Raw genomic sequence first — 26,179 nt, forward strand, 5'->3', positions numbered from 1 at the left:
GATTTTTTTGTTTTGTTTTGTTTTCTTGATGATTTGTTTTTGTTGCGTGTGCGTGTGCGCATGTGTGCATGTGTACCTCAAAAAAGTACAAAAAAACAGGCTGGGATTGAGCTTCCACCGCCTCTATAAAGGAGAGCCAAAGAAATAATGAGCACGAGAACAAACTTCAAACTGAAAAAAGTTCAATTTAGAAAGGAAATAAAAAAGGTTAATTTCTCAGTAATTCCCGCCTGGTCTTTGGCTAAAATCCACTAATAAACATTGTCATCCGTCAATTTATGTGCTTTATTCGCTACTCTGTTTATTATGCAACAGGCTTACATCCATCTTCAAAGCAGTGTGTGGTGCACAAAGTGGAAGTGACAACCGCTTACTATTTTATTTTGCAGAACTTTTACAGCGCAGACGACGGCAATTCATCACACGCAAACTCAACGCAACGCCGCAACATTAACGGCCCCGGGGGAAGTGTGCCACTGTAGCTCGGAGTCAATCAATCAGCCAACCTTTGTACTATTTATACAGTGATAAATCACATCCAAAGTTATCTGAAAGCGCTTTGTACAATCAGGAGCAGACAAACTAGTTGGCTAGATAGCTAGCTAGCGGACACTAGACGCGTTTCCATTACAGTTTTTTGCAAAATAAAAACGATATTTCTATAAAGTACAATTGCTATTTGCAGGTGTTTCCACTGAATGGTGTGAAGCGCATAAGCCGTAATTAGCAGTAAGTATTAGCAGCTTTGCAAACTAACACCGTAAAGCGACGATTCGTTTCTGCTTCTGTTTGACCAATCACAATGTAAGGAATCATTAACAAGTGTTTACTGCAGAATTTCAGCTTTTCGGGGGAAAAACAACTCCAACTTAGAAGTCAAAAGTCTGGCGTTTACCAACGAATTTGGGGTTTAATTGGGTGTGTGTGTGTGTGTGTGTGTGTGTGTGCGTCTTGCATTATTCTCTGGTTAGTTAATGCATGTTTATTCTGGGAACGTCTGCTCCAAACCGAGGCTAAAAATAGGGCCGTGAAGTGATTCCCTCCCTCCCGTCCAATCATAACAGAGTGTTAAACAGAGCAGGGGGAGCATGTCTGTCTGTCTCCCCCTGTCCCCCCTCTTTCATATGGTTTCTGTACATTTTCCAGATGGTCAATAATTTCCTCTCGTGCTCCCTGCACATAAAAAAAGAAGTCTGGACAGATTTGCCGGCTCTAAAAATAAAAGCACTTCTCCTGGTGCGGTTACGCCTGGAGAACACAGACTTCCCTTTCCTCCAAGATGTTACACACACACACACACACACACACACACACACACACACACACACACATGAAAAGTAATTTGGCTGATTCATACTGTTTCACGTTAGAAGTTGGAATTGAGTCTTGTGCCTTTGAGCGGTGAGAACATCATATTTCAGTCATTGCAGAAGCTTTTCCGACTTCATGCCGACCGTGAACTTCGTTTCTAAACTGCGGTTGCAGTTGGCGAGCGGAGCGACTTCCTGTGCGTCAGAGACTAAACAGGCTACCGGTGCACAGATTGATTGATTTTTTATTTTTTATTTTTTTTGAAAATGTGTCTCAAATCTTGACCATTTTTTTTTTTATGGAGAAAATCTCCAGAGTGACGACGTGTATTGAGAATTAAAGGGACACAAGCCAGGGTAGAAAAACCTACATTCCGTGAACTTTCTTACCATTAGGTGGCGCTAAATCAGACACACCGGGCCCTGAATGCATCGTTACACAATGTGTGCTGTGCCAAACATTCCTCTAAATTATTCTACATTATTCTACAGCGTCCCTGCGATGAACTGGCGACTTGTCCAGGGTGTCACCCTGCCTTCGCCCTAAGACAGCTGGGAGAGGCTCCAGCAGACCCCTGTGACCCTGAATAGGAATAAGCAGGTATAGAAGATGAATGAATGAATGAATTCCACAGCGTCCCGTGCAGCAAGAAGAGACTGATTTCACAGTGCAGTACTCTCCAGTCTGTGTGGTAAAACCCATCTGTGCCAGTCCTGCTTAATAAAGCTCAAGTTTATTCTTTTGGTTTGTTTTCAGCGTTGAGCTTTTTTTTTTTCCTAATTTGTTATTGATTTGTGGGGAATTTGTTTGGTCCTATTTAAATGCTAAAGCCAAATGAGAAATTTTCCATCTGATGCAGCGCAGTGTGGGGTGGCGAAAAATAACCATCCCCAGACATTAGATTTGTGTTTTTGTTTCGTTTGGACACCAAATTGAAAGGTGAGTTGACGCTGAGGAATATCTAAAGATGTTCTCACGGCACAAAGAGTTCAATCAAAGGTTGACACATTTTAATTAGCACAAAACAACAAGAAATGACACCCAAAAGTTGATGAAGTGAGAATTGATGCTGTCAGTTGTGAGACGTGTGAATCTCCAAAAGCAGCAGGAAGAAAAAAAATTAAAAATCTGTCACCGTTTCTGATGAAATGACAAAGTTTATAGAATAAATGCATTCATTTTTCTACAACGGTGCCGACGTTGGCCGAGTGGAGCCGCATCCAAACCTGCCTCACAAGTCCCTTTTTGTTCTCTCCTTCTCCTTTCATCTAATTAAGTCGATTTATTTCAGCAGAACATTAACTCGACCTTCTAAACCGCATTCAAGATCTTAACAAGAAAAAAAAAAAAAGAAGCTTCGCTCCGCTCTGGTTTATTAATGTTGTTTATATTCTCGGCGGACGGGCTAAACAGTCTGGCTGGAAGGTCATGAAGGGAATCCTGAAAAGCGGCGGGCGATGAAAGGAATGTGGAGAAACGGCCTGTGAAATATGTTTGTGAGCGGCTCCTGTAAACACGGCAGCCATAAAAATGTCTCCGCGACTCCATTTGAGGAAATAATAATAACGTCAAAGTGGGGACGGCCTAGCAGAGGAACCTCCCACGCAAGTCAACGCCGCTGCCATTCACCTTCCAGCAAGATACCTCATTAAGAAATACATATATATATATATATATATATATGAAACTGAGGTAGGGAAAGAAGTGAAACCAGGTCAAATTGATTCATTGTTGACTTGTGATGGATGGACCATCCGGACGCCTCTCTTCTACAAGGTCACTGTCCAACTGCTAGGTTAGCTTTCACGCGGCGTAGCGTTAGCGCTGGAACAAACAGCTGAGCACAGTTCCTTCACCAACCAGTAGGGGGCTGCCGGGACGTAATCGATGTTTACCATCTCTGTGTTTGATTTTACTTTCATTTCCTGTCATCATTGTGCAGAAGCTGTGAGTAAAAGTGTCATTTTCCTCAGTTTGTCCTTCAATTTATTCTACTTTTTATTTTTATTTGTGTCCCGACAAAGCTGAACTTTGTGATTCACCCTTTCAGACAAAGACTCCAGGAGTTCCCTGAAAACTCCCTGACTGTTCCCTCCAGTTGCTCCCGGTGTCACGGTGAGTTTGTTCTGCGACGGGACCCGAACCTGCGCCTTGTTTGACGCCTCCTCAATCACTTATCGCCACAAACAGGCGGCTTGTGTTTGCCAGCGTTCTGACGGCGCAGCGCTGCAAAACAGAACAAGTGACAAGACCAAGAGACGAGTGTTTACCGCTCACCTCCTCCTCACCCATCCTCACCCATCCTCACCTCCCGGCGCCGCCTGACAACTGTCACAATGATTACTGCAGCACTTTCACCTTGTTTCTTTCTTTTTTGAAGTCGTAGTGGCAACTGTGGTCCGACTGGGAGCAGGACTGGAGCTAAAGCTAACGCTAATTACATTTTCCAGGCCATGTTGCTCCTCTAGCCGGACTATTAACTTAGTTCCGCCCATTACCTCCCCCACTCCCCTCCCCCTTCAATCTGTACTTCTCCTACCCCCCCCTCCCTCATCCATCATGTCCTGCAGCAGCAGCAGGAGGAGCAGGAGGAGGAGGAGGTGAGGCCGCGGTGGCTTCCCAGAAAGAAGCTGATGAAACGAGGTGGGCGGGGCCTAAAGATGTGTGTGCACGTGGATGCACACTAAATCAATGTGATGGTCTGGCCAGGTGGTCTCGCTGGGTGGTCCTCAGGCGGCGTTTGGTTTTCATGGCTTTTCAACCACGACTGTTGTTCCAAGTTTGGTTTTGGCTTCATCAGCTGCTTCCCACGGTGACGTTTATCATTTATTATCGCTGCATTTTTCAACTGCGATCTAATTCGCTGCATTTGCTCTGCCTTTCGATTGCTTTCGCACGCTGCGACCCGAGCTGTTTCTTTGATGCTTGATCTTTAATTCAACTTTTATGTTGTTGTCATTATATTTTCGCCCACCAGGAGCTCGATTCACATTCACATTCAGAATTTTGCCAGCTGAGTTCACCGACTTGATCCAGGCCTGTCAATGAGCTAATGCTAATGCTAATCAAATAGCATCTCTGACAACAGCAGAATGAAAGAATCAAACGATTCGACAACAGTATTTTCAGTCTGCTCAGTCAGTCGGCGTTTGTGGAAAAACTATGTTTAAAACACAAAAAAATCTATATGTAGTTTGTTTTTTTCCAGAGCCGGGCGAGTGATTCCGGAGATAATTGCCAAATTATTCATTTATGGAAAAAAAAAATAACGGTGGATGGCAGCTCCGCCAAGGCCCCTCATCTGATTTGTCCTCCCCAGATTAGATTTTCCTGATTGGATTACAGAGACACTGATTGCCGACCTTCAGTGTCCTTCACTGACCAGCATCGTCCACTGGCACTGTGTTCAGACCAATGCTGGGTTTCATGAACTAAACAAAGCATCTTCCACTTTGCTGTGTAAAACATTTGCAATGAATAGAGAATTTTTTTTCTTGTGTGGAAAAATGCTTGAATGTCAGATTCATCAGACCAGCGGTTCCCAACCCCCGGGCCGCGGACCGGTGCCGATCCGTGGGTCATTTGGTACCGGGCCGGACAGAAAGAATAAGTAACTTCTGTTAAATGAATCCCGTTTCATTCATGATCTGAGCCTGAACAATTTTATTTTGAAAAATGACCGGATTCTCGGTCACCTGATACGTTACCGCGAGATTAAACCCACGAGCTAGCAAGCAGCATGAGTGTCGATCGCCATCGATCGCCATCACCCCCCCCACCCCCCCCCCCCTTAGTTGACAGTTGCAGGATTTCTTTTTTTTTTTGACAGCAACAACTTGACTTTTTTAATTCCTTCGGTCAAATTACACTTCCTAATCCCTCATTCTGACCAGATAGATTTTTTTTTCTTCTTTTCATCACCGGCTATTGCGGGGAAAATATATTATGAGTTTCTGCCTGGAGGTCACCGCGAGTTCCAGCTGGCACTGAAGCTTTAATTCACAGCAGCTGTGAGAGAGTTCTTAAAATACTGTTTTCTGGTGACATCCTCGTAATGGGCAAGCGCCGAAAAACCATTTTGCCTCTTCCGGTGACTTCATCATTATCATCATCATCATCATCATCATCATCATCATCATCATCGGCAGACACAGACACTCACTGTGTCCAGATATCATCTCTCAGCCCACCAAACCCCCCCCCCCGCAGGAGCAGAAACGCAGACAAATCTGCTCAATAATCCACGTTTGCGTTGGGCGGGGAGGGACGGGCAATCAGCCCCGGAGCGGCCCGAGGAGGGGCCGGGGGATGGGTGGGGGGGAGGATGATTGTGATTGGCTGAACACAGACGACTGCTGTGTCTCAGGTTCCTCTCTGACATTGACCTCCGTGTTTCCTCCCTCTGTGGTTTCACAGCCGTGGCTACAATAACTGAAACTCCCGACAGTCGGCTCTTCAAAACACAAGGACTAAGAGAAGAGAAGAGAAGAGAAGAGAAGAGAAGAGAAGAGAAGAGAAGAGAAGAGAAGAGAAGAGAAGATGTGTTCCCTGCAACACATCTTTGCAGCCAGTGGAGATCACAAAGGCCTGAAGCTGAGTTTGCACTGAGAGCGGCTTGTTTTTCCAACGGTAAATCCCGAGTTAGCGCCCAACTTTCTGACTGCAGGGCGGTGCACTTCCACCCGTTAACACAAAAAGGAAAAACATAAATGAAATAATTGAAAAGAAATTGTCACTTCCTGGCCCAAACTGCCTCAGATCTATCGCACAACACTCACTTCTTCTTCTTCTTCTTCTTCTTCTTCAGAAGAAGAAGAAGAAGAATAAAATAACAGTGGAGGTTTAAAACACGGCAAATTAAGTGTGCTGCATCGAACTGGAACAGATTTTCAAGTTTGTCGAGGCTCGTCGATAAGGAATTAAGGAGAGAATAAATTAGATTGGGAAGACGAGGCTGGATAACGAGCGAGCAGGCGAGCGAGTGAGCGAGGGAAGGAGGGATGGAGAGGCGAGGGGAGAAAAAAAAGAGGAAAAAAAGGCTTCCCATCCTCCCATCCTCCCATCCTCCATTCCGTCCTCCCCCGCCTTGTGGTGCAGGGTTATTTTTAGCTCCAGTGGGGAGCAACATGCTGCTGCCGCTGCTGCTGCTGCTGCTGCTGCCGCTGCTGCTGCCGCTGCTGCCGCTGCTGCTGCCGCTGCTCCAGATCATTTCTGCTGCTGCGGCGCCGTGGACGCTCCACGCCACAACGCCACTGCCATGACAGAAGGAAAAAAAAAAAAAAGCTGCACGCCGCACGCAAAAGGTCAGGAGTCTCACTTTAGAAGTGACACACTGGGAAACAAAAGCCTCCTCGCCTGCCTGCCTGCCTGCCAGAGGGTGTGAGACGCCGGCCAATCACGTCAGGGATTAGCGCGCGCAACAGCCACACGCGTGCGCTCACACAGGAAACTTGATCGTGGCGCTGGGATCAATCAGTGGCTCCGCCCTCCAGGAATGAAGCCGTGTCCCGCTGCACGGTGCAAAGTCGAATTTTATTAGCCGTCCGTCCGTCCGCCTGCCTGAGCAGAATCGACTTGCTTTGTGTCTTAATCCATGTGACTGTGTAAACAGCCCCAGTTATTAAATATCACCGTGTGTGTGTGTGTGTGTGTGTGTGTGTGTGTGTGTGTGTGTGTGTGTGTGTGTTAAATCGCAACGCTTACTCGACTTTCCTCCGCTCTGTTTTGATATTTTGCACCGGCGTTGCACGCTGGTTATCATGTTGCACGAGAGAGAATTAATTTTTGTTTTTTTTTAGTTTTTCTTACTTCTCTTTTATTTTAACAACGTAACCAGCCGATGTTCTCGCATCAGAAAGAGGCTGAAAAAGAAAAAGAAGAACTTCCATTTCCACCGTCCATTTACAAGACACAAGCTCGTACGTCAGGCTAGCTGCTAACGAGATCGCCCTGCACGCTGCCGCAATCGCAGCCGGACAGAAAACATTTTGGCAGGAGAAGAAGAAGAAGAAGAAGAAGAAGAAGAAGAAGAAGACGAGCGGAGGATCCTGCTGCAACAATTAGCCAGTTTTCAGCCAAGCGTGTACAACAGGCTTTAAGGCAACAGAAACGACGCTGTGCGGTCCGAGATATACGTATATACGCATACGCTGAGGTGCTGTCGCGTGAAGAAAGGGCTTCAGTGAAGCCGCTTGTGCAACAGGGTTGAGCCAATTAGGCGGCCAGACGGAGGAATCCTGCAGCGAGCCCAGCCAAAACAGTTGGCAACAGCGCAACCGGTGTTTTGTGTTTATTTCGTTTTGTTTCGTGTTTTATTTCTCTCCTCAGAACACGGCAAACGCAAGCGGATGATTTTGCCGTCGCCAACAGGCTCATTGGCTGCGTCGCGCTAGAAGTCAGAGGAAAAGTTTCAGAGCCACAAAAAAACAAAAAAAACAATGATCGTCGCACACTGTGGCGGTTTCCAGAGCTGACAGCTGCACTCGGAGAGTCTATGTGAGGATGGACTGAAGCGACTTTTCATCGTTCGATATGAGGTGAGAGAAAGTTTGGCTACGTGAAGCTCCAGCGGTTGCTTTTGTTGTATTTGGTCACCTATGTTCATCGTCAAATCATGGGAGCAAGTTGTAGTGCACGTGAATGTCCATCTCCTCCTCTGCCACTCATCACAAAGCAGCTGTTCTAAATGGCGAGAGGCAAACCGCAAACCACACTCCAAATAGACGCTAATGCTAAAGGCTAAAATTACACAGAATGTAACCCTGAATACAGAGAGTCGCCTTATATTAGAACATTGTGTTTCCAAAGGGACAACTACCAGTGACGGACCTGCCTCCGACACAGAACAGGCACCCTAGTGTTGAAAATAAATGAATCATATTAATCTAAATTAACCACGCGAGTGTTTAAATGGAGTTTAAATTAGTTCTGGTGATTTCCTCCGACGGGTTCTGAGCGACAGTGCAGCTAAAACCTCACTCTGTTGCTCTCATCACCCAAGCGTCACTGAGCGCTAACGTGCCTTGATCAGCTGACCAACGACCGCCGATGTCTTACCAGTGATGAGCTCCCGCACTTCCATGTCGTTGGTCTTCCTCAGCAGCCGGACCAGCGCCGGGATGCCGTCGCAGTTCTTGATGGCCACCTTGTTGTCGTTGTCCTTGCCGTAGGAGATGTTGCGCAGGGCGCCGCAGGCCTTGCGGTGGACCTCGGCCTTGGGGTGGTCCAGCAGCCCCACCAGCACCGGGATGCCCTTCAGCTGCCGCACGTCCTTCTTGATCTTGTCGTTCTCGTAGCACAGGTGCTGCAGGTAGGCGGCCGCGTTGGACTTGACCGGGTCGATGGGGTGGCCCAGCATGGCGATGACCTCGGGCAGGTCGGGGTCGCGCCAGCGCGGGTCCTTGCGGATGCTGTCGATGGAGGGCGAGCGGCGGCCGCCCATGCGGTCCAGGCTGGCCATGCTGCCCCTCTCGGGCTGGGCCAGCGGCGCAGAGTACATGCCGTGGATGTAGGGGTGGCGCTCGTCAATCAGCTCCGCCTCCACCTGCTCGTCCGGGTAGCCCCTGAAGGAGAGGGAGAGAGAGAAAGAGAGAGAAAGAGAGAGGATGGTGAGGGATACAAACAAAGGTGAGAGGGGGAGCAGGGAAGAAGAGAAGAAAGAGGAGTAGGAAGAGGTTCAAAATGAGGAGGAGAAGGAGAAGGAGGAGGAGGAGGAGGATGAGGAGAGGAAGAAAGAGGCGGAGGAGGAGGGGAAAGAAGAGGAGGGGAAGGGAGAAGAAGAGGAGGAAGAGGGGGAGCAGCAGGAAGAGGAGCAGGAGCAGCAGGACAGAGGAGATGGGAAACATCAAGCGTCCGTGATGTTCTTGAGTCGGCAAAAACAGTGTTTGAGGTCGACTGACGACGCTTTTTTTTTCTCTCATTCCATCCTGTCAGGTGGCAGCAACAAACTTGTCAACGAACCAACAAACACTTGGAGGAAGGGAGAGAGAGAGATGGATAGACGGAGGACTAAAAAAAAAAAACTTTTCACAAAGACCAAGGCAGAAAAAAAAGAACCCGGGTAGTTCAGAAAGAAGCCGAGACGAGCAAACTCCAAAGGAAAAAAATCTTTGAAGAAAAGTCTTCTGAAGGTTCCTCTCTCTCTCTCTCGCTCTCTCTCTCTCTCTCTCTCTCTCCCTCTCTCTCTCTCTCTCTTGTTGTAGGAAGGCACAGATGCAGAAGTGATTTGATGTGTTCTCCTCCTGAGGGAAAGGGTGGGATGGGCCACTGTCCCTGGAGGAGGCGGCTCCGAGCTCCGGTTCGAAGCCCTCAGGGCTCCGAGGCTCGGAGGAGTTCAAATGCTAACATGCTAGTGTTAGCATCAGCCTCAGAAGCATTCTACCCGTTGTTGAAGACAGTTCATTTTTTTCCTTTTTTCTGGAGAGACGGGGTCTCCCTGTGGTGTGTGTGTGTGTGTGTGTGTGTGTGTGTGGGGGGGGGGGGGGGGGGCACCCCCAGGACGGGCCTCCGTGTCTGATTTACTCCCTCCACTCCCTCATCAATTTGAAACGAGGCGGCCGAGGGAACCACGGGCGTTAAATTACGATGACGGATGGTTTGTCGCCGGACTGAGCGCTACTACTCCACTAGACTTTAAGGGCGAGGTCGGCCAAATTTGAAATATGATCGGCTCATTTAGCGGCTCGTCACTGTGCTGGACGGAGGAGACTGAGGAGACTCAACTCAGTTCTGGGAGACAAGAAGAAGATGTGAACACCACATTTAAAGCCAAATCTCTCACTGGAGAGTCCAGCATTTTCTTTCTTGATTTGATTTTTAGTATTATTGATGTTATTTATTTGGAACACATGGCCTCCACAGAGGTCTACCAAGTGGATTTCACTCCCTCTGTGAAAAAACCCAGAATATTTCCATAGATTATGAAAAGTCACCAGAGGTGAAAATCTGGGATCGGAAACGAGGAGCTGATCTATTTATATGTTATTTCCCTTTTTCTTCCATTTTCTTCATCCGCTGAGGCATATATCGCCAAGACGAGAAAAGAGTCGACGGTGTTGGCCAATGCACACACACAAACACAAAACACACACGCACACACACACACACACACACACACACACAGCAAAATGTGTTGGTCAACATCGAAACCTAGGTCCAAGCGTTCAGAAGAGCAGCGGAACATTTCACATAAGAGGAAGTTCATTAATTACACTCGTGCTCAGCCTCGATATCACCCCCCCCCCCAAACCCAAAACTGCAGACTTTGTTTACGGTGGTTACATCATCATGCTGGCCCTGGCTTTGATGTTCGGCGGGTCGACACGACGGCGACACGCCAGGCAGGGAAACTCAGTCGGTGGCAAACTTCAATTTTAATGACTTCTATGTTAATTCTGTGAGTGTTTTTTACACGTTATCCCAAGAGGAGGGGGGGGGGGCGGAGCTCCACAGGCCACCACGTCCGACGGCATTTTTGCATCTTATTGCCAGCCAAATTGGTACAGGATGGTCAGAGGGAGGCTGATGGGGGCGGAGCTGGGCAGAGGGGGGCGGACCCGAGAGAGAAACAGGAAGTGAACACAGCCGCCAACGACAACTACACAAGCATTTGCGGCATCAAAGTGGAACTAAAATGCATCTTCAGCAAAAGATGACTCGACGCAAAACTTTATGGAAATTAATGGAATCTCTGAGTGTGCGTGTGCGTGTGCGTGTGCGTGTGTGCGTGTGTGCACAATACAGGGATTCCTCACTCATGCACGCATAGTGAGCGCCTTCTAACTTTTGATTGCTGCAGGACTCAGGATACGTTCCCAGTGTCGTCAAATCAAACAAATGCATCAACAACTTCTTCTTCTTCTTCTTTCTTCCACGTCTTCTTCATCTTCTTCGTAACGCACGCCGTCTGCCTCTTCTTTCACCTTCCCTCTCATTATTTGTGCAGTTTGGTCGCACTCTCTCACACACACAGCTGAGATCCAGCAGCCTTTCCTGCAGATTGGAGGCTGAGTGACGGGAATGTCAGCATTTGCATTTAAATTGCCGTCAGCCGTGGTGAGAGAGTCTGAGTGAGGTGGGAGGGCGGGGGGGGTATTCAATGCGGGGTGAAAGGTCTCGCAGCTCCACGCACAATGACAGCGCCGTGATCCCTCTCCTCGCGGTTATCTCGCTCGCCCACCAAGGTCCGGCCCGGTACTGCTCCAGAACCAGCGAGGCCTTTTGTTGTTTCCCGTTTCTGTTGCCGCGTCGCAACGAGGCCACAGATTAAAAAAAACACCCCCAGTGTGTCGCGTTTCATCTTCTCTCCGCACAGAAGCTCCGCGTGAGTCGATAACGTTGAGAAGATCAAACACGCTGCCGGGGAAGATATTTGCATCTGGTATGTACACGCAGCGGCGGCAGCGGCGTTCACAAGTTCCTCGCTCCCAACGTCTTGATCGAGAGGGCCTCGCTGAGAGCGAGGGAGAAAAACACAACTCAACCAAAGAAGAAGTGGAAAGTCTGTGGAGCTGCTCAACCATCCAGGTCGACCACTGACCTCGGTCGAGACTTTTCACTCTTCGTCCAAAAGGTGAAGCCAAGAGGGAAAAGTCCAGCTGGCGAAACATCAGAGAGCCGCAGCGTCTTCCCACTTCCTGAAAATCAGACGTCTTCTTCGTCATCTACATCTTCTTCTTCTTACTTCTGACAACACCGACCACCGACTGTCAACCGCCGCTTGTTTCCATTCACGTGGAACTTTCTCCGCTAATGAGGCAGAAGCCTCGAACATGACATGAGGGAAGATGTAATATTAAAAGGAATATTTAGCGGTGAGAGGCTCTTGGCAGGATCCAGGGGGAGGAGGAGAAGGAGGAGGTAGAGGAAGAGGAAGAGGAGGAAGAGGAGGAGAAACAATCGCTTCCGTCGCTCCTTCCCCAGAGACTCTGCATGTGTGTGTGTGTGTGTGTGTGTGTGTGTGTGTCGACCCGCTGATGCAGGTGGGCAGCTCCAGCCGAGCAGGTCGCCCAAGGAGAGACGAGCCATTAGAGGCCGACTTGAACACGCCCCCATAGTGTGGCAGAGTTCAAAAGCAGCTATTAATCATGCTGGCATAAGAACACACACACACACACACACACACACACACACACACACACACACACACACACACACACACACACTTTCTCTCTCTCTCTCTCTCACACACACACACACACACAAAGAGTGAAGGATGTGTTTGGTTGGGGGTGTGAAGGGAGGAAGATGCAGTCGTATCCGGGGTCAGAGGAGTCGTTATCTACAGAGCTGCTGCGGTGATGAAAGGAGAAGGAATTCCTTCCACACATTCCCACAGTGCATTTATGTTTCCGCTGCGTCGCAGGACTTCACTCAAGCAGAGTCGGAGAGAGAACCTCCACACATGTATATTTATATTCATATGTCATATATAGATCCGTCAACAGCAGCTGAACAGTTTGTTTGTTTTAAAAACTTACAACTTTAAATTAAAGGATCAATATGGGAGGTTTAGCACCATCTAGAGGCCAGAAGCGAAATGGCAAAATATTTTTAAATATGTTCATGAATATTGATTGACTTGATCTCACGTCTGTCATCTGTCACCACAACCCTGAGCACTCCTGACAAGTATGTGCTTTTAGAGTGAACATACATGATGATGACTAGGGCATTAAGAAATATATACATACATATACATATAAATATGTATTTCATATTTCATATGTATTTTCGTCCCTGAAGACCTCCAGCAAGACACATCCAGCAAACTCCTCTGAGAAATAACGCTTCATCCGTCTCAGCACGGCGCCACCCGATGGCCGCAAAACGACTATTTGGCATCTGGGTGGAGGGAATAAAATGAGCAGCAGCAGTCAGAGCCACAGCAGCTGAGGAAGGGAGGGCTGACTCTTCCTGGGAGGAATAATCATAATAATGATCATGATGAAAGGGAAAATCTTAAGGCCTCAGTGATGCTGCTCTGTGTTGATGCTGACTTCCAAAGGGAAAGGTTGAAAAAATACAAATAAAGGAAATATTTGGCTTTTCTTGTGCAATTAGCCGAGCTGCAATCAGCAATCAGAGGCTTCAAGCGTGTGTGTTTGGCCATTCATGTGAGCAGCTGTCAGTGTGTCTGCCCGAGAGCGTGCCAGTGTGTGTGTGTGTGTGTGTGTGTGTGTGTGTGTGTGTGTGGCAGTTAGGGCTGTGTTGTGACACATGTAAGGCAGTCTACAAATTGCTTGTCACAGCAAGTGCCTCTCACCAGGCGGATGGGGGAGTGACTCATTTTCTGAAGATGTGGATTTTCAGCAAGTGTGTGTGTTGGAAGTCAGGAGTGTGTGTGTGTGTTGGAAGTCAGGAGTGTGTTAAGGCAGAGAAGCTGCTTTGGCATCTGCTCTCTGCTGCTCGGTGCCTCTAAACCCTGCTATTAAGAAACGTATGTGTGTGTGAGTGTGTGAGTGTGAGTGTGAGTGTGAGTGTGTGTGTGTGTGTGTGTGTGTGTGTGTGTGTGTGTACATAAAAGCTATTTTAAGAGGGCCCCACATGTGTCACCTTAAGGACGTGTTATGGGACTATCTTTGGTGTGCGGAGGCTTAGCATACGTGCTAACGTGTCACCGCCCCGCTGGGACCTCAGGGTGCCGGTGCAGGACGAAAGTGAGACGAGGCTGAAACTCCTCTGACGACCGTCTGGATGTCCAGTCAAACAGCCGTCAGTTTAGCCCTCTGTTTGCAGCCTCCAGCAGCAACTTCCTGCCTTGTTTGGACCATGCACATGTTTGGAAACAGGACGGAAAACACGATGGTACTGCTGTAGCACTGTAGTACTGGAGGTTGGTCTTGGTCTCTCCAGACCACTTTTTGAGGGCCTTGGTCTCGTCTCAGACTCACAGGTATGTTTTACTGGGTCTGGTCTCGGTCTGGCGCTGGACAGACTGGGGATTTCTGAGCAAGACCAGTCAAAACTTAGCCAACATTGTAATAACAGAAAATAATTCTGCTGCTGCCGTTTTACGTTCTGTTGGTGACACCCAGAGTGACACGATGCCCCCTTATTAATAAATAAGGTTTTGAAAATGGTTTTGAAAATAGTTGGCAAAGCAGCAAAATGCTAAAGAAAATGATTCAAAGATACCTCGCTGAAAAGAAATGTTGCTGTTCCTCGGTCATTTTTTCCTGTTTTGTTGTTGTTTTTCTTTGATAAATAAAGTCTTGACAATGTCTTGGTCTCAGCTGGTGACGTCATGACTACAACACAAGATGGTGCAAAAGAGGGGGTGGAGCCAACACCTAACTGGGACGGTGTTCTCACCCTCCTGAGAGAGAGAGAGGCTGGATCACTGGCTTTTGTGACATCACAAAGGGACCGGGCCCATTTCTGGACAAAATTTTATCACCACACCATGAAGAACATCTTCAGCGCCCTCACCTGACCCGAGGACCGTCGCGCAGCGGCTCCCGGTGGGTGCGCCCCCTGCTGGGCCCCTGCAGCGTGCGGCGGTTGGCGGTGGAGTAGTCGGGCTCCAGCTCGTACGGCTCCTCCTCCTCGGGGCCCAGGCTGCGCCGGTCGTCCTCCAGGCCGTAGGGCTCCGGCTGGAAGCGCTCGGGCTGCGAGCGGTTGAGCTCCAGCACGCTGCTGCCCATGGGCACCTGCGGCTGCGCCACGTGGCCGTAGTCGTCCTTGCGGATGGGCAGCGTGTAGCTGTTCTCCGGCCGGTAGCTGTTGGCCATGTAGGGGTAGCGCGGCGGGCGGTAGGTGAGGCCGCGCGACAGGCTGCCGTATCCGTCGGCCAGCTCGGGGTAGCCGTCGTGCAGGCCGTAGTGGCGGCCGTACGGAGGGGCGTCGGGCGTGGCGTCGCCGTACGAGTCGCCGTAGGAGTTGTTGTAGGAGCGCGTGAGGGTGGAGGTGGCCTGCGGCGTGATGAAGCCGCCGCCGCCGCCGCCGCAACCGCCGTTCTTGACGTAGCGCCGGTCGATGGAGTCGGTGTAGCTGCCCAGCGGAGACGAGCCCTCGGGCAGCGGCAGGCCGTCGGGCCCCAGGGGAACCTGGCGGACGGTGCGGGTGGTCACCGTCTTCACCATCTTGGTCACCTGCAGAGGGAGGGACGGGACAGCGTCACTTAGCGAGGCAAGATAATAGTAATAATAATAGTCATAATAATAATGATAGTTAATAGTTATTCACGGTCGTGGTGAAGGAGGTGCAGGAATAAACTGGGCCGAACCACGTTAGTAGATCACAAACAAACTTGGTTTATTGTTTTAGGGATCACACACACACACACACACACACACACACACACACACACACACACACACACACACACACACACACACACACACACACATACACACACACACACACGCACTGAAGAGAAATCAGCTCCCTGCGGTTGACGGCGGAGCGCCGAGACTGACAGCAACAGAGCGTGTTCGCTGAGGCTGAAGACTAATTATCACAGCGCTAATGAGTCATCCATCTAACTTTTAAATCAGCCTCGGGAAAGAGAGAGAACATCTGCTAATAGGTGTCATTTGTAAAAAATTTAATAAAATAAAAAAACTCCCATTTTTAAAGTGCCGGTGCGCAACACTAACAAGGAGCCGTCGTCGTAAAAAACAGAAGCTTGGTGTCGATGGAAACAGGGGATTGTTGATTGTTGTCTAATTTTGCAACGTTGAGAACTCCCCCCCCAACTATCTGCTGCAGGAGGGTCTGGTAACAGACGGCTTGGTTCCTCCCTCTCCATCGCTCCTTCCCAACCTTGGCTCCTCCCCCTCCGGCGCCCAGGCTGAAACGGCCGGTGGCTTGATAATTGGTTATTTTGTCCGTGGCTATGAATATCATCTTGACAACTAATGAGGTTGATGGAAATGAATCGTTATCTTGGAAAGGGGGGGTGGAAGGATTCTGAACATCTTTAAGGATGGATTAGGAAACTAAACACTGGATATTGGGATCATTTCATTTTGTTGATTTAATCAATGCAGTTTTGGGGTTTTGAATCACGAGCTGGGCAAAAAAAAAAACAACAACATCTGAGACGGACGGCGGTACCGATTCAACAGCGGCGCTCCTCATTAGCTCGGCCGAAGCCGACACAAACCCTGTTTCCTGATTGCATCCCGACTGCGAGCCACATCACAGAGGCCTATTTTGGGAACGTCGGGGTTCATTTCCACGTTGGGAGTAATTACCAGGCAATTTGCCTTTGTTTTTCTTCCCTCGTCCTCCCCTCCCGGTTGCACGGTTGAAAGTGAAGAGCCCGATTTGCTTGATTGCCATTCGCCAACACGCGTGTTGCGACCTCGGAATAATGAGCCGACTTGCGCGGCATCCGTGTCACGGCTTCAGGAAGTCGCCGGAGATGAACGTCGCCGTTGAGACGACGCTTCGGACCAAATAACTTCTGGTTGCTTTTCTCCCTCGGAGATGTCGGAGCTCGAGCTTCTTCACATCACCGGGCTCTCCTTGTTCTTCTTCCCATCAGCCACTTTTCTAATTTTCCACCTCCACTTTTCCCCATCAGTGTAGAGAGAGGAGAGAGCGTGTCGACGGCTGCTGGCAGCTTCCCAGCCCGGACCAACACAGACTGCCATGTTCCGACACGTTTTTTTTTCCCTTTTTCCGGTAATTTGCGGCAGCGGCGAAGGGAGCCGTCACGCCGCCACTTTCAAAACGCTCTTTGATGTGCCGCTCGAGTTTCAGCAGATGCTAAACACCCGACGCCCAAAAAGAGCGAAACGGGGCTGATGATGCGAAGGGAGCCGCGCGAGAAAGAGAAGTAAACCCAAGTGGGATAAACAGCGGATGAAAGCAAACTGGCAGGAAAAAACAGGATTGTGAGTGGGTGCAGCTAAACACCTCATGGCCAGGGGTCAGGGGGTGGGGGTTGGGCAGGAGGCGTGGCCTGGTGAAGCAGCGGCGGCTGCCAGACTCCCTCAGGCCTGTTAAACCGTCAGAAACGCAGAGGGAGGCGTCAAGCTGTCCACTTTACAGCCCGGTAAGAGCTTTCACGACCTCGGCGGCTTTATGGAGAACTTATATGGACGTGGCAGCGGGTGCTGGCGTGGGAAGTGGAGGAGGTAGTAACTCAGGAGACACTTGTGATCACAGCCTGTGATTTACTTCTAGTAACCCTGCAGAATCTGCGCCACAAAGTCCAGAACGCCAAATGTCGGGACTCAAGTGGATGTTAGCGTGTTAAACACAGCAAACTGCTCTCGGCGTCTTTTACTGGCTCGCCGTCCAGACTGGTGGCGGTGGGCGTGGCCGAGCGACTGGCAGGCCTGGACCTTGGCGACACGCTGGCGCTCGACGGCGCCGCTGGCTGGTGGAAGGTGCGGCGGGTGATGGTTTTGACCACTTTGGTCACCTACAGATGAGGGGAGGGGCAGGTAGAACCCTGAGAGAGCAGTGACCAGAGTGGAGCTTTTCTGTCTTTTTCTTCTTTTTTTTTTTTTACAGTGCTATAAAATGTAACCAGACCCTGTTAATTCAGTGCTGGAAAAAAAAAATCACAGGATGGAGAAAGAACGGAAGCTTTTCCAGCAGCAATTAACCTTAAACAGTGTTTGCTATTGTTAGAAACATCAAAATAAAAAGGAGAGACTGAAGTTAAAAACAGAACTGCTGTTAGACGAGAAATATCGCCAAAAACGATTCTGAGACAGAGGGACAGGCGAGGAACTGTCACTTACCTTATCTGGAATTTGGAGAAAAAAAAAATCAGCTTACAAGGGCCCAACAACTCCCCAGTAGCCACCAGCCTGATAACCAAATAAACTCTGCCCACTAGTTGGCGCAAGCAGCGGGTTCAGGGTTGTTAAAACACTTTTACTTGTTTGTGTGGTCGGCTCTGCCTCCATTCCTGTTAGCATGCGGAACGCTGTTTTTTTTTTTTTCCTAACAAGCTCTTCTTCCTATACGGTCGGCGCCCCCTCCAGACGGTCCATCAACTGCAGGAAGGCCAGTCTGGATGACGGCTGAGTGCAGAGCCACTGAGGAGCAAACCTTCAGCTCCCTGATTGGACGACTGACTCGACCAGAATTGGAGCAGCGGTTCAAGTGCTATTAAAAGTCAATGTTTCCCAACTGGTCTGAGAAAATGAACTGCCACTGAATAAATAAATCATCTTCAAGCTGCTGCTGACAGCTGAGTGGACAACACAGCAACTGCATAGCTTCTCACAAACTCCAACTTGAAGCACTTTTATTTCCCCTTTATTCATTTATTTATTTATCTATTTATTTAATGTTTTTTTTTTAATAAAAAATTCCTCCCTAAGCATCCAAACTTGCGATACTGCTGATAAAAATTCTGAGAAATCTGTTTACTACTATTAAACTAAAAGTTGTGGGAAGATGGGAGAAGCGTCTGTGTTTCATCTCACAGCAGCAGCAGCAGCGGCAGCAGCAGTGGCAGCAGCGGCAGCGGCGGCGGCGGCGCTCGGTCGGGGGAAGAGCATCAAGGAGGGAGGAGCGCGTTTGAGTTAGACAGCGTGGCAACACTTTGGTTAAAAGGACAAATAAAGAGCATAAATAAAACCGCGAGTTGCCGTGAAAAATGTGAAGAGGGATGTTTGAAAAAAGGAGAAGTGGTGGGTGGGGGTGGGGGGGGGGGGTATACGGCATTGCTGCCATCCTAGAAAAAAAATAATGTGAAACTATTACGTTTTTACGTGAAAATTCTCAATAATTACGGTAGGAGTGGGATGGGGAGGCAGCATGAAAAAATGAAAAAAGAGCTGAAAGGCGGACAGTGATGCAGTGAAGACGGTTGAGGTAAGCTAAGCTAATTAGCTAATCAACGCAGTTACGCCTTACGCTAGCTCACCCTTTACAGTTTAAACGATCTTCTTGAGCTTTTACTTCCCTCTGCGGCGAGTACCAAGGAAGTCCCGCCCCCTACTCACCCATGAATGGCTTAAGGTTAGAACAGGAGCCAATCAATACTGGTTACGAATACTGTTGCAGAAAAAAAAATACTCCCAATTGTTTGCATCTCCATCGTTTCTCCGATGCAACGATTCCGAAACGTGCATAAAGAAAGAACTGAGCCGCAGGAAGTCCAGCCGCTGACTCCGGCCCCCTGCTGGGAGCCTTTACAACAAGGTCTTTCCTCTTTCCTCCTCTTTCCCTGCAAAGCAGCTCGTTAAACGGCTTTATTGTGCTGCACTTTCTCATACGAGTGCATGAACTCAGGTGTGTTGCAGTGTGTGTTGAGTCGCAGTTAACGGGCTGCAGGGCCGCCGACCTCCCTGCTGAGGGATTAGACCGGGCGCTTTAATTACAGCTTCCCACTCCCTGGAGGGGAAGCTCCACACAACAGCAGCAGCAGCAGCGTTTAAGTCAGACTCCCCGGGAAAATATCGCAATACGCGGCTCTTCTTCGTCTTTGAGGCCTCGGCTCGCCTGAATGAAAACGCGAGATTTGCAAGATGTCTTTTCAAATGGTAATTCCTGGATTCTTCTGGGAATTCTCCAGGCACGCAGGGCGACGAAATTCTCAAATTCTGAAATGCAATCTGTCTGTCTTTCAACAAGGCGTCGTGCGGGCATTAGCGCCCTCGGCAGCCGAGTGGAAGACGTCCTGGTTTCATCAGCCGCCGCGGCGTGAAATTGCTTTTATTTTTGTTTTTTCGCGTGTAGAGTCACCAATTTCAAAAAAAGGAACAAAAAAATCGCTTCGCCCACACAAGAATCACAGGATGTGCATTAAATCGTGGTTCCAAGACTTCATGTTTTTCTTCCGTTGTTTTCATGAAATTTGGGCATTAAAAAAATCATTAAAATCTCGCAACCACTGAAGTTCTTCCAAAGAGGTATTTTCTCTAATAACAGGAAAAATGAAAGGAGGAAGTCTGAGGAAGTGGTGCAGAGGAGCACCGAGGCTGTGGTCTCCAGTGAGGCGGAGCAGGAAGCGGTGAAGTGGGAGGCCACTGGGCCTGTTACTGGGATGTTACTGGGCTGAATAACGGTGAAGCTGCCGGGGCCAGCGGGGGGCAGTGTGGAAAAAAAAACAAAACAAGTCTCACAACGGTCCACTCACCTTCAGGGTAGCAGCCGCGTCCTTACAGAGAAACAACACAGCACAACACAGGAGGCGTTTTTGAAAAATAGAGAGACAGAAGAAAAGAGCCTCTGCGGCTGAGCACAAATCAGGAGTTTCACATCAATTAAGCCACGCAGCCGCCGCTGAGACAGCTTTGGGTGGCGGGATTATGGGATTTAGAGTTCTTCAGAGTGAAAGTCTGGCAGTGGAGCTACATACCAGAGAAAGAAGAAGTTCTGCAGAACTTTGGTATAAATTAATAGTGAAACACTTCAAAAACTTGTTTCTCTCTGTCTTTGTTGTTGTTTTTCTTTAAAAAAACAAACAAAAAAAAACAACCTTGCAATATAAATCTGAGTGGTTTGCAGCTGCTCTTGTTGCAACTGAAAATTCATATTCATTCCCTCATTCAACCTCATTTCCTGTTTATGTGAGAGCGAGGCCGGTCGTATTTGGTCGCTCAGTTATTCAGGAGGATTTCTGGCACTTGAACCGTTTAACAAGCAAACAAAGAAGGATTGTTTTTTAATGGAGAAGCAAAATTCTGAGGTCAGTTGTGTATTTGATTCGTTTTGATGGAAGGAGACCGGTACACAAACCTGTTCATATGACCGCAAATTTGCAAAAATACTAAACTATCCCTTCAAAATAACAGACTTATTTTTCCTGCTAAGTTTTCAGAAGGGTTTACAGAAGGGAAAAAAGATGTTTCTTCGACACAATAAATCGTTTCTGATCCAATGCGGTCGACTGGCAGCAGGAAACCCCGCCCTGCCCCCTCCCTCCTCCGCCGCCCCGTCACGCCACAGGGGGGAAGCCTACCTTGGTCTCCGTGCGGCGGGTGGTGCCGTCGTCCGAGGTGACCACCGAGACGTGCGAGGTGGGCGTGCCGGGGTCCTCCTCGATGGTGACCGTCTCCTCCACCACCTCCTGCGGCTCCTGCATCATGCCCAGCGACGTGACGTTACTGGGGCTCTGCTCCTGAGAGAGGGAAGAAGGAAGGAAAGGGGGTGCGGGGGGGGGGGGGGTGAGTGATTGGCTCTTGAACATGATGCCACGTGGAGAATGAAAAGCAGTCTGGAGGGTGGTTCCAGAACTCTGCCCCCAGGTCCTCCTGACTCTCTTCTCCCAACATGACCACTAACCCCCCAAAAAACTGCTCAGATCTGCAGAAAGAAGCATATTTAGCCCTCTGTTTACAGCCTCCTGCTAAAACCAATGCTTTATTTGACCTTCCATGCATTGTGGTCACCCACAATCCCTGGGTCAGACCGCAAGCAAAAGTAGTAACAGGAGGCACTTCTCACATTTCTGACAGTAGACTAGAATATTGCAAAGATTTTGGACTTTAACATTCATTTCTTTCACGTCACACTGTTGTTTGTTTTGTTCTTGACTGTTATCAGCAAAAAAACAAAAAACAGAATACAGCACGCAGCAGTTGACCAGAGGTTATCAGCGGGGAGATAAAAGACTGGACGTCATATAAAAAAAAAAACAGGAAATGAAAAGAAGCTTTTGAGTTGGGAATCATGAAAAGCAAACAACAGTCTCTTAACCGGTCCACACATACACACACACACACATACACACAGACACTGTGTGAAAACTGAAATGTTAACCAGTGTGAAGATGCAGTTGAGCCTCATCAGGCTCCAGCAATAGAACTGGGCCTTGTGAGGTGGAGGTCTCTCTCTCTCTCTCTCTCTCTCTCTCTCTCTCTCTCTCTCTCTCTCTCTCTCTCTCTCTCTCTCTCTCTCTCTCTCTCTCTCTCTCTCTCTCTCTCTCTCTCTCCACGGCCCTCCGACGGATCGATGGGGCCGTGGCTCTTCCCAGGCTCCTCATTGATCTTCAGTCCTTCTTGCTGAACAGCCACAACTTTGCACTACTGACGCCAGCCTCTTTCTTTCTGCTTCTTTCTTTTTTAAACTCCATTCCCACAACCCTCCACTGGTTCCCCACTGAGAAAAAGAGCTAGAGACTCTTCTCCTGTTCATGCGTGTGCAGTCAGGAAGTTGGTAGACACTCCCGCAATGTTGCATTAGCAGTGTTGTTTACCTCTGGCTTGAGAGTCTACACACTATCACAGTGAAGTGAACCACTACAAGGCCCCAGTGTTCAAAATTCAGCAGCACCTAGTGGCCAGAAAATTATAAACATCTGCTAGATCTTCTCCTTATCACTTAACTGGTTTGTTGGTGGACACGCCCTCACTGGAGCTCCAGCTGTCAGCTGACTGCATTCAGATTGGTCAGAATGGGCAGAGAACTCAGCGCCCTCCGCTGGACTCTTTGTTTTTGTTTACACAAAGTACATTCCTGTTTGAGGAACTTGATGTTACTTCCTGTTTCCTGATGTCCGAGCCAATCTCACGTGTTGGCAAATTGTGATGTTGGAGGGGAAAAATGAACAAAATACAAACGCTTGAGCAAATGCTAGAGCATACAAATGCTGATTTATTTTGGAGCCTGTTGCTGTCTAACAATAGGCAGAATCTTCACAGTAATAAATCCAAACAAGTTTTGCACATGCAAGCAAAAAGAGCACTGACGCTGCGTCTATTATCCATCTGATCACTGCAGAGATTGTTAGTCCCTGACAACAGATAAGAAAACACTACTTGAAACAGTTATGAATGTCTTCACGATGCGCATGTGCTCCAGAGAAAAATGAACTCATATTTTCCCGACTGCGCAGACGGCAGAAGATTTGACCGCTGAAAAACACAACGTCTTCTTTGAGTCTTTCATCGCTTTAAAAGGCCGCAGGGTGAAATGCAGGACGTTGCATCCAGCAGCTTTACAGGAGCGAAGAACTCGCACCGAGGGGCACCCGGGGAAAATAAATAAATACCTAGATAAGTAAATAAATAAATAAATAAAAGTTCTAGCGGGAGTGGAGGAGGACAAACCGTCTTCTTTCAAGTTTAACGCGGCGCTTCTCCTTCACCTTCCTCACTCCCTGCTTCTCATTTAGCCAAAGAGGACGACGGAGCCCAACTCCACATTACAGCCCTTAAATAAATGATGAAAAGCCGCCCGGCTGCGAGGTCGGAGCGGCTGTCTGCCACACACCCACACACCCACACACCCACACACACTAGTACGTGTATCATCCCAGGGAAAAGAGGCACTTCTTGAAGGGCAGGAGGTGGCGGAGTGAGTGAATGGACAAACGGAGGAAGGACAGTGGAGGATAAAAAGTTTGAGAACTTGAGAAGAAATGTGAAGCTTCACAAAGATCCCCAAAAAAAACAACAACAACAAAACTTTCAAGGACGCTGAGGAAAATTCTGGATTGCACCTTCAGCCCTCTTGAAGCAGCTCAGAGCTGCATGGGAATCCACAGCTTCTGTTACTTTAGTTTTTTCATTTCCCCACTGTGGGATCAATAAAGGTTCTTCTCCTTCTTCCTCTTTTTAAAGTTCCCGTCAGAGAGGCTGGATGATGATGATGATGATGATGATGATGATGATGAGGAGGAGGAGGCGGAGAAACAACACAAAGGCTCGAGATGAAGCGATAGACCACTGCCATTTAACAAACCAGCTGTCTACCAGTCTATCAGTCCCCCATTCATCATCCAATGGGACGTCTCGCGGTCTTGGGGGCGGAGACTGAAGCCAGAAATAGTAAATGGACTGCACTAATATAGCACCTTCACGGTAGCCCAAAGCCCTTCCCAATGGCCTGTCATTCACCCATCCACTCACACACTCATACACCAGTGGGTGGCGCTGCCAGCCCCATGGGGAGCAGTTAGGGTTCAGTGTCCAAGGACACTTCAGACATGTGGACAGTTGGAGGCGGGATTTGAACCGCCAGCCCTTGGATCATCAATTGGCAGCCAACTCTACCAACTGAGCCCCCGCAGAAGAGCAGAAGGTGCACAGCTGAGGAGGTTCCAGGATGGGAATGAAGCTGGAGAGGTTCAGCCGAGCAGGTGACTCGACCCTCGCTTTGGGGGGAGAAAGAAAATGCCCCTTTGTGATGTCACAGAGCCACACCTCCTCCAGGTTCACCTGCCCCAGGCGTTACCTCGTACAGTAGTACCAGCAGGGAGTCAAAAAAATAATTGCAGATGGGGGCTGTAAACAGAGGGCTAAATGGGCAGGGGGGTTTTTACAATGGTGATTGATAATGTGAAGCTGCTCTGCTGGAGTTCCTGGATGGAAGATAAAGACATGACGACAAGCACTGAAACAACCCTGGACCCACATTCAACAAACACTGCACGCAAACACGGAAACACGGAAACACGGTGGGACGGACGCCTCAACGACCCAGACAACAGTCCCAGTCAGAGCGCCACCTGGCCACACACACACACACACACTGGCAGGCCGACCCCTGCGCCGCCACTAACAGGATTCCACTTGGTCGACATGCCAGCAATCATTACACGGCTCTTACACAATTAATCCTCCGGCAGCCGTCGCACGGCTAACCTCCGGGTCGTCCAATTTCCCATCAGCCCCTTCTGTCTGCTACCACCTGCCCCTCCGGATAGCGCCGTTGCGGAACAGGAAAAAAAAAAAAAAAAAAAGTGTGTGTGTGTGTGTGTGTGTGGGGGGGGGGGGACTGGCCGGCGAGCACTGGGGTGACCTGCGGCAGGCTGGACCATGTGACCAAAACATCCAGCCAGAAAAAACTCCCACCGGCTCGGACGACGACCCGAGCAGGAAGTCAAGTGGAGGAGAGGCTGACAATGCATGGCTGGGTCCCAACACACTCTCTCTCTCTCTCTCTCTCTCTCTCTCTCTCTCTCTCTCTCCCTCACTCTCTCTCTCTCCCCCCCCCCTCTATCTCTCTCTCTCTATCTCTCTCTCTCTCTCTCTCTCTCTCTCTCTCTCCCTCACTCTCTCTCTCCCTCTCTCTCCCTCCCTCTCTCTCTCTCTCTCTCCCTCTCTCGCTCTCTCACCCTCGCAGGCCAGAGTTCCCACTTCTCCAGCACGGCGACAAATCCTGCTGATCTCATGACGGGACGTCGCTTGACCTTTGATTTGATGGTGGATTTTTTTTTTTTTTTTTTTTTTTTGCTGAACAGACAAAAAGTGGAGGAGGGGGAAGAAGAGGGGGAGGGAGAGGAAATGAGAAAACAAACTGCCAAAAATGATGATGGGTGAGAAAAGGGGGGAGAGAGGGAGGACGAGAAGGAGGGAGGAGGAGGTGCAAAACCTTGACGATGCAGTCGGGCCGGCGAGGCTTTAATCTCTCTCTCCGACTGATCCCAGGCCAAAACCACCGTCTCTCGCTCCCTCTCCCTCTCCCAACCTCCTGCATCCAGAAGCTGCTGCTGCCCCCGGTGGTCCGGACAAAAGTCACCATCCACCGTCAGTCGGAGCAAAACTCCCCTAACCTCTCAGAAGAGATGATCTCCTCCCCTCTGCTCAGATGTTTGGTAAAAATAAAAGTAAAAAGTTCATTTTTTGCACTGCTGTCACTCATTAGCACAGAAAAACAGCCAGGATTGAATTCTAATACAGCAAATGTTTCGGTAGCTGCAACAAGATGATGATGATGATTATTATTACTTATTATTATTACTGTGCATATTTTTTCTTCTTCTGCTGCAAAGAGACCAAAAGGCAGAGAGAAAAGTGCACGGAGCCGGCGGAGCAAAAAGTTAAACAGCGAGGGAGGCAGGTTGGCGCTGGCGGCCAGGCTCCCACTGCTTGGACAGAGGGAGGGGAAAAACAAAACAGAGGGCGAGCACAGAAACGCAAGAAGATTTTTTTCTTTTTTTTGGTGGTGGCGGGGGGGGGAGCACTGCGGCTGCAAGGTGACGGTGGCAGAACAGGATTCTGATTGGCTG

The 26,179-nt window shown here is 49.0% G+C and overlaps 1 protein-coding gene across 6 annotated transcripts in view; it reads right to left on the bottom strand.

Annotated features, from left to right (window-relative positions):
• arvcfb (ARVCF delta catenin family member b) overlaps positions 1 to 26,179 on the bottom strand; it is a 119,017-nt gene that overhangs the window by 30,036 nt on the left and 62,802 nt on the right. For 3 of the 6 annotated variants that reach the window (XM_076048274.1, XM_076048275.1, XM_076048278.1), the window contains 5 exons: positions 21,188 to 21,346; positions 20,363 to 20,383; positions 17,549 to 17,686; positions 14,740 to 15,401; positions 8,368 to 8,873 (listed from right to left, as the gene is read on the bottom strand). In XM_076048274.1, the coding sequence (XP_075904389.1) occupies positions 8,368 to 8,873; positions 14,740 to 15,401; positions 17,549 to 17,686; positions 20,363 to 20,383; positions 21,188 to 21,346 (1,486 nt within the window). The remainder of the gene's footprint in view (positions 1 to 8,367; positions 8,874 to 14,739; positions 15,402 to 17,548; positions 17,687 to 20,362; positions 20,384 to 21,187; positions 21,347 to 26,179) is intronic. The other 3 variants (XM_076048279.1, XM_076048277.1, XM_076048276.1) reach the window with 2 other exon arrangements.

This window comes from Nelusetta ayraudi, unplaced genomic scaffold (assembly GCF_046127955.1).
Source record: "Nelusetta ayraudi isolate G7.1 ecotype Tasmania unplaced genomic scaffold, CSIRO-AGI_Nayr_v1 ptg000098l, whole genome shotgun sequence".
Classification (NCBI taxonomy): Eukaryota; Metazoa; Chordata; class Actinopteri; order Tetraodontiformes; family Monacanthidae; genus Nelusetta; species Nelusetta ayraudi.